General features: G+C 45.3%; 1 protein-coding gene across 9 annotated transcripts in view; it reads left to right on the plus strand.

Moving 5' to 3' along the window:
- Dtnb (dystrobrevin beta) overlaps positions 1-15,026 on the plus strand; it is a 209,021-nt gene that overhangs the window by 175,363 nt on the left and 18,632 nt on the right. For 6 of the 9 annotated variants that reach the window (XM_013351397.2, XM_026785974.1, XM_013351398.2 and 3 more), the window contains 4 exons: positions 1,918-2,003; positions 2,771-2,884; positions 4,234-4,330; positions 9,051-9,071. In XM_013351397.2, coding sequence (XP_013206851.1) covers positions 1,918-2,003; positions 2,771-2,884; positions 4,234-4,330; positions 9,051-9,071 — 318 coding nt within the window. The remainder of the gene's footprint in view (positions 1-1,917; positions 2,004-2,770; positions 2,885-4,233; positions 4,331-9,050; positions 9,072-15,026) is intronic. The other 3 variants (XM_026785972.1, XM_013351399.2, XM_026785973.1) reach the window with 1 other exon arrangement.

Below are 15,026 nucleotides of genomic sequence, written 5' to 3' on the forward strand. Positions count from 1 at the left end.
ATACACACAGAAAGAATATTATATACATAATAAATAAATATTTATTATTATAATATGTACACAATATTTAAAAAATAAATATTTTTTTTAAAAAAAGTAAAAAAAGCATGCGAGGGAAAGGAGGGATTCCATACAGTGTTGTTTGGAATCAGTCCAACCCTTTAGGAAAAGTCTCTCAAAAGGCAGTTAACCTGTGACTCAGTAGTTTTCCTTCTAGACAAGTATTTGAAAGGAAGAACATATTTCTATACAAGTGTGGAAAGAACGCAAATCAGCTGATAGAAAAACGCGGGATATTTATATTGTGGAATATTATTTATCCATAAAAAAGAAATGCATATTTGTGACATAATACAAGTGAAGCTTGAATGCACCTTGCCATGTTAAAGAAGTCGGATATAAAGGCTATAGATTGTATTTTTTGTATAATATACAGAATTAGTAAAACTACAGAGACAGAAAGAATGGTGGTTCACAGGGCAAGCAGAAATAGATCATGGTAGCTAATGGGCATGGATTGGGGGATAGTAAAACTGCTGGAAATACAGGGCGGTGATGGTTTCATAGTCCAAACACACTAAAAACTACTAAAGTGTATATTTTAAAAGGTCAGGGGCTGGGGATTTGATTCAGTTAGTCAGTGCTTGCCCAGCATGTACAAAGCCCTGTGTTCAACCCCCAGCACAGCATAAACCAGGTGTGGTGCCAGATGCCAGTAAGCATTTGGGTGGTAGAGGGAAGAGGATCTGAGGTCCAGGGTCATCCTTGGATACATAACATTCTAGGCAACATCAGATCCCTTCTAAAGCAAAGGGCATGGGGCAGATTTAATGAAATGTAAGCTCACTTCTATTTAAAAAAAGGAAACCTCACAGTTACAGCCTTTACAGTAAGGATGTTGAAACAAGAAAGATTTTAACAGCTTTCAGTGAGACTGCTATGCCTTGGAGCTGTGGAGATGGCTTAGAAGTTAAGATCACTGGTTGATCTTCTAAAGGACCTGGGTTCGATTCCCAGAACCCATGTAGTAGCTAGCAACCCTTTGCTACTCCAGTTCCAGGAGTTTTGTAGGCGCCAGGCATACAGGTAGTTCATAGACATGCATGTGTGCAAAACACCCATATACACAAATATATTAAACAAAAAGAGCAAAAAGAAATAGGAGTCATTAGATATCGCCAGAGGGGGATAAGGTGGTTCAGCTACTTTGGGAAACAGTGTGAGCGTGCAGCTCAGCAGCTCCATGTCAGTGTACTTACTGAGAAGAAACATCAGGTTTCTGAGTGGGTAAAGGCTCTCTCTCCTCACCAAGGCTGAGGTAGGAGAGAGAAACAGCTCGTGCATATCCTCTCACCCTACACCATAACATGCACGCTCACACTCACAGTGGCGTGTGCACACACACGTGCAAATAGGAAAACAGTGTATATTGATATTAAACCCTGTAAGTAAAAGTCCAGCACTGCTTCCATCTGTGGTTGCCAAAAGCTGGAAGCAAGGGGGTGGGGATACTCCTCAGCAGTAAACCTCCTGCTGCATGGGGACCAGAACTATGCACGGGGCGATTCTGTGGGGTAATGCTTCCAAGAAGGCAGAGCCAGGTAGAAACCCAACCCATCAGTGCCCAGCGGTTGCTCACTCCGCCCTCGCTCAAGCTCATTCGCAGTAGTGGTAGCAACTGCGGAAAAACTGACCTAAGGGATTATTTTATGGTGAGGGAAAATGTTCTAAAACTGGATTGTGGAGGTTGGTTATACAAATGTTTAAATATGCTAAGACTGTTGGGTTGGATGGGTTTTATGGTATGCAAACGAAACCTCAAAAATTGATTTTTTTTTTGAAAAATTAACAGTCAATCTCAGACTCTGGATATTTAAATTTGGGGGAAAAAAAACAAATAACTTCTCTCCACCATAGACCCGTCCTCCCACTGACGCCAGCTTCAACTTTGATGCCAACAAGCAACAGAGACAACTCATTGCAGAACTGGAAAACAAGAACAGGTGAGAAGTCATCTGTTTCCCACGGCCAGGAACATCGCCTCACAGACTACTTGGCTAGTTTGCTTGCTCTTTTTCCTTCTCTGAGATGATCCCAGATTGACCTACGCTCTGATCTACTTCTAGAGAGTCTCTCTTTGGGGACTCCTCCCATCCACCAGTGTGTCCCCTACAGTTCCTTACCCCAAGGGTGTCCCTCACAGTTCCTTGTCCCACTCCTTCCATTTTGCTCTGTCTTAGCAGCTTTTCGTGGCCTTTACACTGCATGTTAGTCTCATTTTATTTTAAAAGGCCATTTTAAAGGTTGCTAAAAGACCTGGGGATCACACATTACATCACTGTGCAGTGAGAGGTAGAAACCAGAACGAGGAGACTGACCCTTGTGTAGCATGCTCTGGGGAGGAACTGGCAGCAACCTCCAGTCAGGAGTCAGGAATCAAGAAAGGGAGAGAGTGGAGGAAGCATTGGGAAGTCTGCATAGGACCTACGTCAGGAGGTTTTTAAAGAGTTCTTTCCCTGAAGTGGAACAGGGTAAATAAAATGTTGCAGTTGTCATTTCCCCTTCCTGGAGAGGGTTCAAGGTCTTGAGAAGAATGTTGTCTCTGGGCAGAGCACCTGAGGAGCCATCAGGTGAAACTGTTGAGGAGGTATCCATTTCCCACTTGGAGGATTAGTAGCCTCAGAACAGAGAGTAAAGGAGGCACTGAGGGGGTGAAAACATCTGCTGGGAAGAAAGAGCCGTCACTAACAAGCTCCTCTCGCCATCTCAGAGAGATTCTGCAGGAGATCCAGCGCCTACGGCTGGAGCATGAGCAGGCTTCCCAGCCCACTCCTGAGAAGGCCCAGCAAAACCCCACGCTGCTAGCGGAGCTGCGCTTGCTGAGGTAAGTAAGTATGTGTCCACCCGCTCCCAAACAACAGCCTGTGGTGGGAATTTCCTTCTTCAGCCTCCCCAGGGCTAGGATTATAGGCCTGCACCACAGCATTTGGGATACACATAGCTGACTAGAACGGAATTATTTTTTGTTTTGTTTTTTGTTTTTGTTTTTCGAGACAGGGTTTCTCTGTGATTTTGGAGCCTGTCCTGGAACTAGCTATTGTAGACCAGGGTGGTCTCGAACTCACAGAGATCCGCCTGCCTCTGCCTCCCGAGTGCTGGGATTAAAGGCGTGCACCACCACCGCCCGACCTAGAACAGAATTTTTTAGTGCTTTCTTTATAGCCTTAACCGTGATTTCTTTTAGGTAGGGAACAATGATTATTAGAATTCTACTTGTATCTGTCATTTAGATTCTTATCATCAATAAATAAAGCATAAAGAGTTGAGACCAGCCGGGTGGTTTAAAGGAGCACACCTTTAATCCCAGCACTTGGGAAGCAGAGGCAGGCATATCTCTGTGAGTTCGAGGCCATCCTGGTCTACAAGAGCTAGTTCCAGGACAGACACCGAAAACTAGAGAGAAACCCTGTCTCGAAAATAAAAAAAAAAAAAAAGTTGAAACCATGCAAATGAACACAATTAGCCAGCATCGAGTGTCCTTTTCCCCAAAGCTTCATTTCAGGCTGGACATATCTTTAATATATCAGTGCATACCTTTAACCCAGCACTTGAAGCAGAAGCAGGAGGATCTCTATGAGTTCAAGGGCAGCCTAGACTACATAATAAGTTCCGGGCCAGCCATGGATGAATAGTGAGACCTTATCTCAGGAGAAAAGAAATCCTCATTTGAGTTTGGGATAGAGCTGGGCTGTGTTTTTGGTGGCCCATTGTTCACTGTCACACATAGGGTAAGCGCTTTACTAAGAAAACCTGAGGAAACAAATGCTGATTCCAGCAGAGGGGATGAGGCAGCCATCAGCGTAAGGCACACTTGTTTCCTTTCCTTTGCTCCCAGCTCAGGTACAGGTGACTATTTTTGTATCTCAAAAAGCAAAGACTGAGCCGGGAGGTGGTGGCGCACACAAAGTTCAGTCCCAGCACAGCATAAACCAGGCCTGGTAGTCCGTGCCTGTAACCCCAGCACTTGGGCAGCTGAGACAAGAGAATCAGAAGCAGCTCAAGGTCACCCTCAGCTGCATAACAGTTAAGGTCAGCGTGTGACGAAGGAGACAAAGCAAGGCGGATCCGCTTGTACTATTTCACGCCCTTTTGGTTTTGACCTGGATGTGTGAGTTCAGGACCTGCCAATCACAGAGCTTTGTTTCTCATGGGATCCTTCCACCCTTCGGACAGGCAAAGGAAAGATGAACTGGAGCAGAGGATGTCAGCACTGCAGGAGAGTAGGCGGGAGCTGATGGTGCAACTGGAAGGGCTGATGAAGCTGCTAAAGGTAAGAACCTGTGTGCTCTCCGCCCGCTGCCTCTCACAGAGGCTTGACCGCAGGGCCCGAAGACCGTTTCCAAGTACACTCGCACAAGTGTAACCTGATTGGGTATCAGTCATCGAAGTTAGCGCCTTCAAAATGCCTCAGCTGTAAAGGTGCTTGCTGACAAGCATGATGACCTGGGTTCAAACCCAAGGACCCACAGGGTGGAAGGGGAGAACTAGTTCCTGCAAAGTGTCCTGACTTCTGCATGCACATACACGAACACATATGCACACAGTTAATAAATGTAAATAAAATAAAATAATAGCATTAGGACTAGAGTAATGTTCTTAAGTAATTGCTTTGGCTCAGTGGTTAAGAGCACTCACTGCTCTTCCAGAAGACTCATTCTATTTCCAGCCCCCACATGCAGCTCACAACTATTTGTAACTCCAGTTTCAGGGGATCCAACAACTTCTTCATGGACATCAGGCCCACAAGTGGTGAACATAATAAATGCAAGGAAAACACTCACATACATAAAAGTAAAATAATTGCAAATAAGGATATTTGTCAATCAGGTATTAACTATGTATAAGTGAAAATTATTTCTCAACTAAGTTTAAGACAAGTTTTCAAACAGCTTACCTAAACATTTGACAAACGTCAATTGTCCTCTTTTTAATAAGAAGTACAGCAGCAAACTGTGTTAGGGTGTTTGCAGAGAAACAGCACCAACAGGGTATTTATAGCTGTATAAGGGATTTGTATGGCAAGGGGCTTGCTCTATCATGGAGGCAGAGGACTCTGCTAGGGAGACACAGGAAAGCCCTGGTGTGATCCAGTGTGTCTGAAGGCCTGAGAACCTGGGGTACTGACTCTGTGTCCCCAATCAGTCCAGAAGGTGACTTGTAAGGAATGGGTTTGGGGTCGACCTTACTCCTGAAGTCTTGGTGGGACAAAGCCAGGTATAGATAAGAAACACTGCTCCCCAAGAGAGAACACACTTGTTTTCTCTGCCTTCTGGTTCTATCCAGTTCCTCTGTGGTCTGGATGGCGTCTTTCCCTGTTGGCTGGAAGCAGATCTTCTGTCCTTGCTCTGCTGGTTCCAGTACCAAGCTCTTTTCAATATTCTCAGGGGCAGGCCTGGGAATACTGTATTTCTGTGGATATCCATTAGCCCGGTCAGGTGGACACAAAGGGAAACATCACGTAAACCAGCTCACTCATCCTGATTCTGAATAGTAACTCTACTACTGGGAGGCGGGGATCAGAATATCCACTCTAGGCCTAGTGTATAGGGGACGTGGATAAATTCACACTTTCGGCTTTTCCGCTTTCTGCTGAGAAGTACATTATAGCCCCTTACTCTAGATAAGAGGAAGGCAATGGTTGGCATTAAACACCCTCTCCTGCACAGCGTGTTTGTGCTGAACACTCTGGATTGTCTAGCAGAGATTCGAGGATGGTTGCCTGTGCCCGTGTGGTTGGTGTTCAAGGCTGTGCCCCCACCACATCGTACAGTGTGCCACACAGTTCTCTGAAGAGAGGGAGCTAAATCTGTGACAAAGAGGAGTTGTTAAAGATACAAGAAAAAACAAGTTTGAGACAATACTTGGCAAGCTAGAAGAGCAAGAGACCAGATGATAATAGGAGACTCGTGTAATCACGTGACCAGGTCAGAGGTAACAAAGGTCCAGCTAGGAGTGGTAACTCAAGAAAGCCGGAGCTGAGACGTCTCCTCAGTGTCTACGTCGGCAGCCAGCCCCTTAGTAGCAATAAAGTGGGTTCTGGCGACTAGCAGAAGTGTTATGTTTGTGTTGGAAACTGATGTTTTACTTCCTCAAGCAATTACTTCGTTTAGTCCTGAGCTGAGGTTTTTTTCCCTAGCTTGGTCTTGGTATTTGGTTTATTTTACATGGATGGACGTGCTTCTGCACAGACCCCATTACAGATTTCCCCTCAGAAACATTTGATGTGCAAGGGAGTCTAATTTCAAGAAAATCTTACTCCAGAGACTTGATTGGTCCAGTTCCCTGGCGATGTCTATCCTCAGCTCAGGGGCCCCATCCCCAACTCACAGCAGCAGCTGTGCACATAAACATTTGTCCCATGTGATACCTCTCGCCTTGTGAGGTGTTGAAAACTCCACCGTATGGAGCTGGCACACTTGGAGGCCAGGAGATGCTGTGAGCATGCCCCTCCCCGTGTCAGCCTCTTTCAGGGAGAAGTGCCCACACGTAGACGGGCAGGTGCCCAGCTGTGATTTTTGGTTTGCTTTACTTTGGTCTTACTATGTACCTTAGCTGGCCTGGAATTCAGAGATCTGCCTGCCTCTACCTCTCAAGGGCTGGGGTTACTGTGTACCACTGTGCCCTCTTCTGACCCTCTGAGTGTACCTGTGTGCACCTGGTGCACACATAGACAAGCAAATGCACACACATACACATAAGTGAAAAATAAATCATAGACCAGATGTGGTGGTCCACGCCATTAATCCCAATACTTAGGTGGCAAAATATCTCTGAGTTCAAGGGCAACCTGGCCTGCATAGTGAGATTCTGTCTCAACATAGTGATAATAATTATTGTTAATTATTATTATATGTGTATATTTTTTCAAGTTTCTAGATGTCATGTTAAATATTTGATGAATAATGACTAGACTCAGTCCCTGTCACCAAGGAGTGTCTACAGTCTTCTCATTAGTTTTTTTTCCTTAATGATATAATGACATTGACACTCAGGTACCATGTTCTGTATGTTTTCTTTATATTTTTTCTTGCTTATCAATATGTAACTAACCTCTGTCTCAAACTACTTATTTAATCTATAAGTAATTATATGTCAATATTTCTGTTTCTAACTCTTGTTTCCAACATTTTTACTTCATTCTAATTCTCGAATTTTGCTTTTGCGTTTCTTTTTGATACTTACCTGTAGCTCTAGGCTGGCCTTGAACTCATGATCCTTCTGCCTCAGCATCTTAGAGTTCTGGGATTGCAGGCATTAACCCCTCTGCTTGGGCTAGATTGCCAGTCTCTTTGTAGAAGATGGCAGTTACTATGCTATTACTACTTCCACCACATGGAAGAGATAGATTCGTGTGTTTTAGATTTGTGCCCCATCACTAAGATGTTATGACCCCTTTGAATCAGGTTAGTACTATCTCTTGTTGTCAGTCCATGTTGACTGGTCCTAGCAGACTGATACAGAATGCTCTCCGACCTTATATATGACCTTTTTACTGTGTTGACAGAGCCCTAGAGGCTTTGTGTGACTAGCTTTTTTTGAGTTTGAGTGCCACCAGTCTAGGGAACACTTTGCCAGAATCTACTCTTTTAATATTGTCCTGTTCGTCAGCCCGTTCTAGCCTGACCCAGGTCTCCCAGATACGAAAGAATGGTTCTATGGCCTGGGACAACCTCCACGGCAGAGTGAGCATGGTGTGGTCTTGAAACATCGTTTCTGAAATTTCCATACTTCATTTCATTTTTTTAAGACTGACCTTGAGACGGTCCTTTTCCCTAAGCCTCCCAAAGTGCTGGGAATACAGGTATGAGCCAACACAGCAGCTTCCCTGTTCTGTTAAGCCAAAACTGTGGTTTCTTCAATACCAGACCTGAGGTACATGGTGATACTTAGTGTTCTCAGTCCAGCCAGGATTGCAACCTGTGAAGAGTGTCCCACCCTCCCAACTGGTCTCACTACATAAGCATGGTTATACTGGAGCTCACTAGGAGTTCACTGTGTGGACCAGGCTGGCCTTGAACTCACAGAGCTCCATCTGCCTCTGACTCCTCAATGCTTGGATTAAAGTTGTGTGCCACCACACCCAGCCCATCTCAGTTTCTATTTCAGCAAGTAGTGTCAGCAGTTTCTAAACTGTATAATGCCTCTCCTACGGCTGCTTCCTTGCCCATTGGGAGTTGGAGATGCACTTGCCTCAGAGAAGCATCCTCCCAAGCTGCATTAGTCCCTCCATGCTGCAGGTATGCTGGGAAGCCTCTGACTTCTCAGGTGACCCAGGCAGTACTCAGGGCCCCTGGTCATGTATGTGCACCCCTGCAGGAAACAGCAAAGCAGCTCAAAAGCTAGTGGACTAGTACCGTTTCAGCTTGGTTACTACTAAGAAGAGACCAGGAGAAATGAAAACCACTTATGGTCAGGAGGAACCATTAGATAGGGTGCTAAAACAGTGGTTCTCATATGGAGCCCAACTCTCTTGGGGCACATTTTGAGGTGTCCCACCCTCATCAGAGCTTTGACTTAGTGGGGCTCAGGTGTAGCCTAAAATTTTCATCTCTGAGAAGTTCCCAGATAATTCTGACATTGGTGGTTCACGTTCCACACTTCAAGAACAGCTGCCCTAGGAATATGAACCTAAATATATGTGAGTATTGTAAATGGTGACCCACAGTGATAACTGGGATTTTAAACTAGATTAAACTTCCTCTTTTAGTTTGCCGTAAGCAGTTGAGACTGCAGGCCCTCCAGGAAGTTGAACTAAGTGGTTCCTAAGGTTCTTTGGAACCTTAAAGTCATCGTTGCATTCAGTAAGTGGTTGGGACCGAGAGCCATCATTTACCTGAATCCATGCTGGTGAATCGGGCCGTTGCCCTCCAGATCTGTGCTTGACCAAGCTTTGCTCGGTTTCTCCTGCCGTTTCTTCTCAATGTTTGTGGTGATGGGCATTAATTTCTTTCTTTTTCTCCTCTGCCTCTTTGCATCTTCAACACCTCTAGGAGGAAGAGCAAAAGCAGGCAGTAAGTGGACTTCAGAATTCTCTCCCCCCATCCTCCACCCCGGGCTCTCACTCCCTTTGCATGCTCCTCTGTTCCTTATATAAATATTGTACACCTTCTACTTCGCCCCTTGCATCACTTGCTCTCTGAGGAGTTGGTAGTGTGTAAAACCCTCAGACGTTTTCCTCCTTGGCGGTGTGCAATGCCCTCAGACTGGGTCGTGTTTACCTAAGGGAGCATGTTCTTACTTTAAACCCAAGCTTCTTTAATTTGTGCTTATTTAAAAATGCATGACTAGCCAGGCTACCATTGTGTTTTCATGTTCTTTTATTTTCTGCTGGTTTTGTGTCCTGAGTGACCTTAATTGCTTGAAACAGCTTCCCAGGTGGTGGGAGCGACCTCAGGTCTAAATGATACATTCTGAATGAATATGCATGAAAGTGAAGTGTTCCTTGGATGCCTGTAGCTGTCCTGTGGTTGCAAATAGGCCCTGGCTCCACCAGCCTTCTGGACGAAAATAGTGCTATTTCCTGCTCTGAGCCTTGGGGGCTGGGGAAGCAAATGACTCGGGGGTTTTGAGTGGCATGGCTATTGATGATGCTTGGGGACAGTCAGTGTTTGTTTTTCTTTAAAGCTGTTATCCTACGCAAGAAAAATTGAGGGCCTACCCATGATAATAACCTGGGTTAACTAAGTCCAAGAGAGAAATATAAAGTGCTAATTCAAAAAAGGAATATAAAATATTTCATTTAAAAATTACCTATCTTTTGGGGCTGGAGAAATGGCTCAACAGTTAGGAGCACTGACTGCTCTTCCAGAGGACTCAGGTTTGATTCCCAGCACTCATATAGTGGCTCACTACTGTCTGTAACTCCAGTCCCAAGGAGTCTGATGTCCTCTTCTGGCTGCCAGGGGTACTGCATGCACGTGATATGCATGCATGCATGCAGGCAAAACACCTGTATACCTGAAATAAAATGAGAAACAATTCTCCATTTTTTTCAGAAATATGGACTTATTAATGTGTTAGATTTTTGTAGTATGTGCATTTCTAGCTTGGAGAACATTGATAGTGAGCAGCAGAAGCACGAGAGAATAATGAGAGGCCATCAGTGAGGGGAGAAAGCACTGGGCCCAGCTAAGGACCCAGAAATCCCATGGGCTTTAATGTAATAAGTTTGTTTGTTTTGGTTCTTGCCTGGTTTGGTTTGCCTCTTTTTCTGAGCCATATATAAGTTTTTATCTGTCTCTTCAGTCTAATGACACTTCATCACCTAAACAAAACAGGAAGATGAAAAATCAAACCCACTTTTAAACACTTTTACCAGGAAGTGACAACTTAATCACATCCCTCCCCTCTCATTGATGAAGGCACATTGATTGATGGCCACATTTGACTAGAAGAGGATTGGGAGGTGTGACTCCAGCTTGTTTGGGAATCAAAGAGAAGATGCTGGAGATACCTCTCACATAAGTGGGAGAGTGAGTGGCTAAGCAAAGGGTCTGAGGGGTCTGAGTCCTTCCCGTCCCTCCTACCCACACCTCATTCGATGTGGCCCTGCTGACACGGGTGCCATTTCATCCTTAGGCCCTGACCTCCAGTGCACCCCTCCTTCTCTTCATTTCTGTACCTGGAATCTCACTGTAGAGCTGACATTACCATCTGGGAGTCTCCTTCCAATGGTCTCCCTTGCTAGCACCTCCTGATAAGCTCTGTCCCTGAATGTGACAACCCAGAGGGACCCAAGAATTGTAGGGACCCTCTTCCCTGCCCAAGATGAGGGCAGACAACAGCAGCAGAGCTTCCTGTGAATATTATATTTTCTTCAGTTTCTTATGAAATAGCATATAATCTACAAAATAGGACTTGCCTGTGCTGGGAGGCTAATTAAATGCTGTCCTTGCTGTGTATGGTGCTCATGACTGTGATCCTGCCATGTGGGAGGCAGAGGCAAAAAGATCAGGAATTCAAGGACAGCCTTGGCTATATGAGATGCTGTCTCAGAAAAGCTAACTAAATAAATAAGCAGAACTAACCTTTAGCAGCATGATTCAAGCAAACATACGTGCCCAGTATGTTTTTGTTCCACATGAGATCACCATCTCTTGAGATTGAAAAAGGAATTTTCCATGTCCACCAGCCAGAGTACATATCCTGGTCCTCATAGTCTAGTAGGACTGTGTCCATCTAGATGGGGAAATCCTTCTGTCCATCCCACAGGCTTTCACTGAACTCACCCAAGGTCAGTTCTGAAGCTCCAGCTGTGGCTTGAAAGACTTTATTTACATAATTCAGCCACTTTTTATTTGTAAGATGAAAAGACTATAGGTCTTTGGACCTTCTGTAGCCCATATCATTGCTGAGTGGGACAACAGCAAAGCTTCGGGGTGGGGGTGAGCAGAGGAGCCAGGAGATCAGACCCCTGGAACTAGAGTTACAGGCAACTGTGAGCTATCCAATGTGGGTCCTCTGGAAAAACAGCAAAAGCTCTTAACCACTAAGCTACCTCTGTAAACAGAGACTGCTCATTGGTTCCTGGCCACCCAGATCCAAATAACCACACAGAAACTATATTAATTACAACACTGCTTGGGCTATTAGCTCAGGCTTCTTATTAATTAAGACTTCTTATTAATTAAGAAATGGATCTTAAAATAATCCATTTCTATTAATCCATGTATTGGCACAAAGCTGTGGGTTACTGGTAAGAATCCGGTATCTGTCTCCAGCAGCTACATGGTGTCTCTCTGCCTACTCTCTCTCTATATTCTTCCATTCTGCCCTGCCATAGGCCGTAGCAGCTCCTTTATTAACCAATGGTAATAAAACATATTCATAGCATATAGAGGGACTCCCACAACGTCACCCCTTTTCCTGTCTATATAAGAAGGAAGGTTTTAACTTTAACATAGTAAAATTACATATAACAAAACAGATATCAAGCAAGAATTATAGTTACAATACTTAGTCCATTAACGTTTGGCAAATTAAGGAAAATACTCTATCATCTATCTTTGTGAATCCAAAGTTTTATATCTAATTTATCTTTTTTCATAACTAAGGAAAACTGTAACTATCTGTCTTCAACTCCTCAAAGACCCCAGAAGGATATAATATTACCTAAGTAAACAGGAAGTACATTGTAAGCAACTTCCAAAGTTCTAGAATTGACAGAGATATCTCGCTGCCTGGACAGTTACCCAAAGTTCTTCTGTAACGTTGGAGCATCCATCTTTAGCCTATTGGTCCATAGTATCTGGCAGACTTTTCCATGAAGCAGGAAATTGAAAGGCTATTTTGTCTGTCTTGGCAGTTTGTCAGTCATTTTCTTCTGTATCCAGTTCAATATGAAGGATGGTATAAAGATACAAAAGAACAGATAGATAAAGAGGTCCATACAGCAAGGTCTAGACGGTCTCCAGTACCAGAGTTCCTTCTGTATACCGCTTGGTTCAGGGTGATGAGGTTCTGTTTCATGGGCTCAGTTGATTCATTTACTGGCCATTGGTAATCAGCTTCATTTTTGTTCCCCTTCTTCAAAGGTCTGGAGAGGACAGCAAGTTCTAACAATCATGATGTGGGCTTTCTGGCACCTAGCTCCTATCCTAAAGCTGCTTTAGCTTATAGACACTCTTATCATTCTGGTCATCCTAAAGACTTTTAGAAGCTCTTGTGTCTGAACCTAGGGTAGAAGGGCTAAATATATACTTGTTATAGCATGGTATTATAAAGTTATTTGACTTTACAAGAATTTGAGAGTGATGGATTGAACTGTTACTTCAAAAACTTGGATGCTACCTTCTCCCCTCATCCCTTAACACCTGCAGCAACACTGGGGAGAAGTGGCCCTGCACCTTGCCTGGGCAGCATAGTAGAGTTGACCCCTATAGACAGAGGCACAGGTGAGCCAGCCCTGAGGGCATGAGAGGGCCATAAGTGGTACCACCTCCCTCATCCATGGTATGTGTGGTGGTGGGGATGAGGGAAAGATGCCCTAGTCCCTTGCCCCTACCACTTCCAGCCCACAAGAAAGCTAACCTTTCTCTTCACCAGCTCTGACACTTGGGAAACCAGGCCCTGCACCTCATCTGAGCAGCACTGTGGAGCTCACTCTATTGGCAGGGCGTACAGGTGAGCTGCCCTGAGAATGTGAGCTTGGAAGAATTGGCCCTACCTCTCATCTGCCACATGGCAGCATGGGGCGGGAAGATGCCCTCCCCCTCAATGCCTGAGGCAGGTGGGAGAGTTGGCCCTGAGGTCATCAGAGCAGGAAAGCTGCCCCTGCCCCCCACCAGCTACAGCCCTTGGGAAGAGTGGCTCCTACACCTCGCCTGGGCAGCACAGTATAGCTGGCCCTGGAGTTATAGGTGTGGGAGAGCTGACCCTGAGGATGTGAAAGCAGGGGAACTGGCCCTACCCTTGCTCATCTCTGAAAGGAGTGAACTAGCCAGGGCAATGAGGGAGAGCCCACCTTGGTAGTGAGGACGGGGGAGAGCTAGTGGGCTGACTAACCCTGCACACTACCCAGGCCCTGAACCAGGGTTGTAAGTTTGCCCACCTCAACACACATCCCATCTGTGATCTGCTGGAGCACATGAAGGAGATGGTCCTGTGGACTTAGAGCTGCAGGATCTTCACAACACAGGGCAGCAACAGGACAACCAGTAGGAATTCCAGTGAGGGCCCAGCGTTCAATAGTGTGACAGAAACCAGAGGCCTTAAATACAGAAATATAAGCCAGGTCATTGTCATCCTGAGCCTTAAATACACTCCTGCCACCCTAAAACTGTGTGTGGGGGGGTGACTTTTGGTGAACAGGGATTGATGTTTGGTACTTCAAGACAATCTCTCAACCCTCTGCCATGGGTCCCATCCCTGTGCACACAGACTGACCACTGGATCTAGTGGCCTGCAGACGGCTCTGTTCCTCGGTCTCAAATGCGTATGCTCACTATAGGGCCCCAGCAGTTCTTTCTTTTGGTTTTGGTTTCACTTTGCAAAAAGAGGAAGTATAATTATACTCCCATAGATAGAGCCCCTTGAACGTCAGAAAGGAGTTTTCAGTCAGAGCGATTGAAGGAGAAATAGTTCTTCATCTGAGGAACATAACCATGTTTCATGTTCTCTTAACATGAAAGACAAGTTAAGAGAGAGTTCCATCCTATACTGTATTTTCTGCCTTTTTTTTTCCTGACCATAATACGTATATGATAAGTGCCGCCCAGGGTCGCCAGGAAACTCTCTCCACACACTGGACTGGAGAAATTCCCCCTCTACTGAGCATCTAGGAGACACACCCTCCAGGACGTTAACTACTATCTAGATCTCAGCAAAACATCCAGAGAAGAGGCATAGTGAGCACAGCTTCTGGGTTTGAAACCCCAGAATTGGGAAACATGGAGGTCCCTCCCAACAGAACAAGTGGAAGCTGATTGTTCCGGCCTAGGTGATCTTGCTGTCATGTTCTTGGTTATGTGGCGAACCAAGCAGTCAAGTAGAACAGCCTACTAGATACTACAGCTGTGCAGCTAAAACTCCTGTGGGAAAACTGGGCCAGCAAGGTAGGTTTGGAGGTCTCAGCATAGAGTCAGTGCTGAAACCATCAACAGAAGTCTTAGGGGAAATGCAGAGTAGACAAAAAGAAGAAAAGAAAAAAGAAAGAAAGTGGGGGAGGACTGTGGATTCTCTCAGAAGCCCAGAGAATTTCAAGGGGATGGTAACTCGAGCAGAAAGACATCGTTGTCTCCTCAGTGCTCTAGGAGGAGTCTAGAAACCAGATTTGCCTTTGAAAGGTCACACTTGGCCTGTTCTTGCAAATGGGCACTTGCTGAGGTAGGATGCTCAGGCGCCTCCTGCCCTGCTTCAGTTCAGCCCAGACAGAATGCATCCCTCTGCCTTTCTCCTCCCTGCTACCCTCTTATGCATGAGCTGTGGCTCCCAGTGGTGCAGCCAGGCTGACTGCAGTAGAGACAGCC

This window comes from Microtus ochrogaster, linkage group LG3, assembly GCF_000317375.1.
Source record: "Microtus ochrogaster isolate Prairie Vole_2 linkage group LG3, MicOch1.0, whole genome shotgun sequence".
Classification (NCBI taxonomy): domain Eukaryota; kingdom Metazoa; phylum Chordata; class Mammalia; order Rodentia; family Cricetidae; genus Microtus; species Microtus ochrogaster.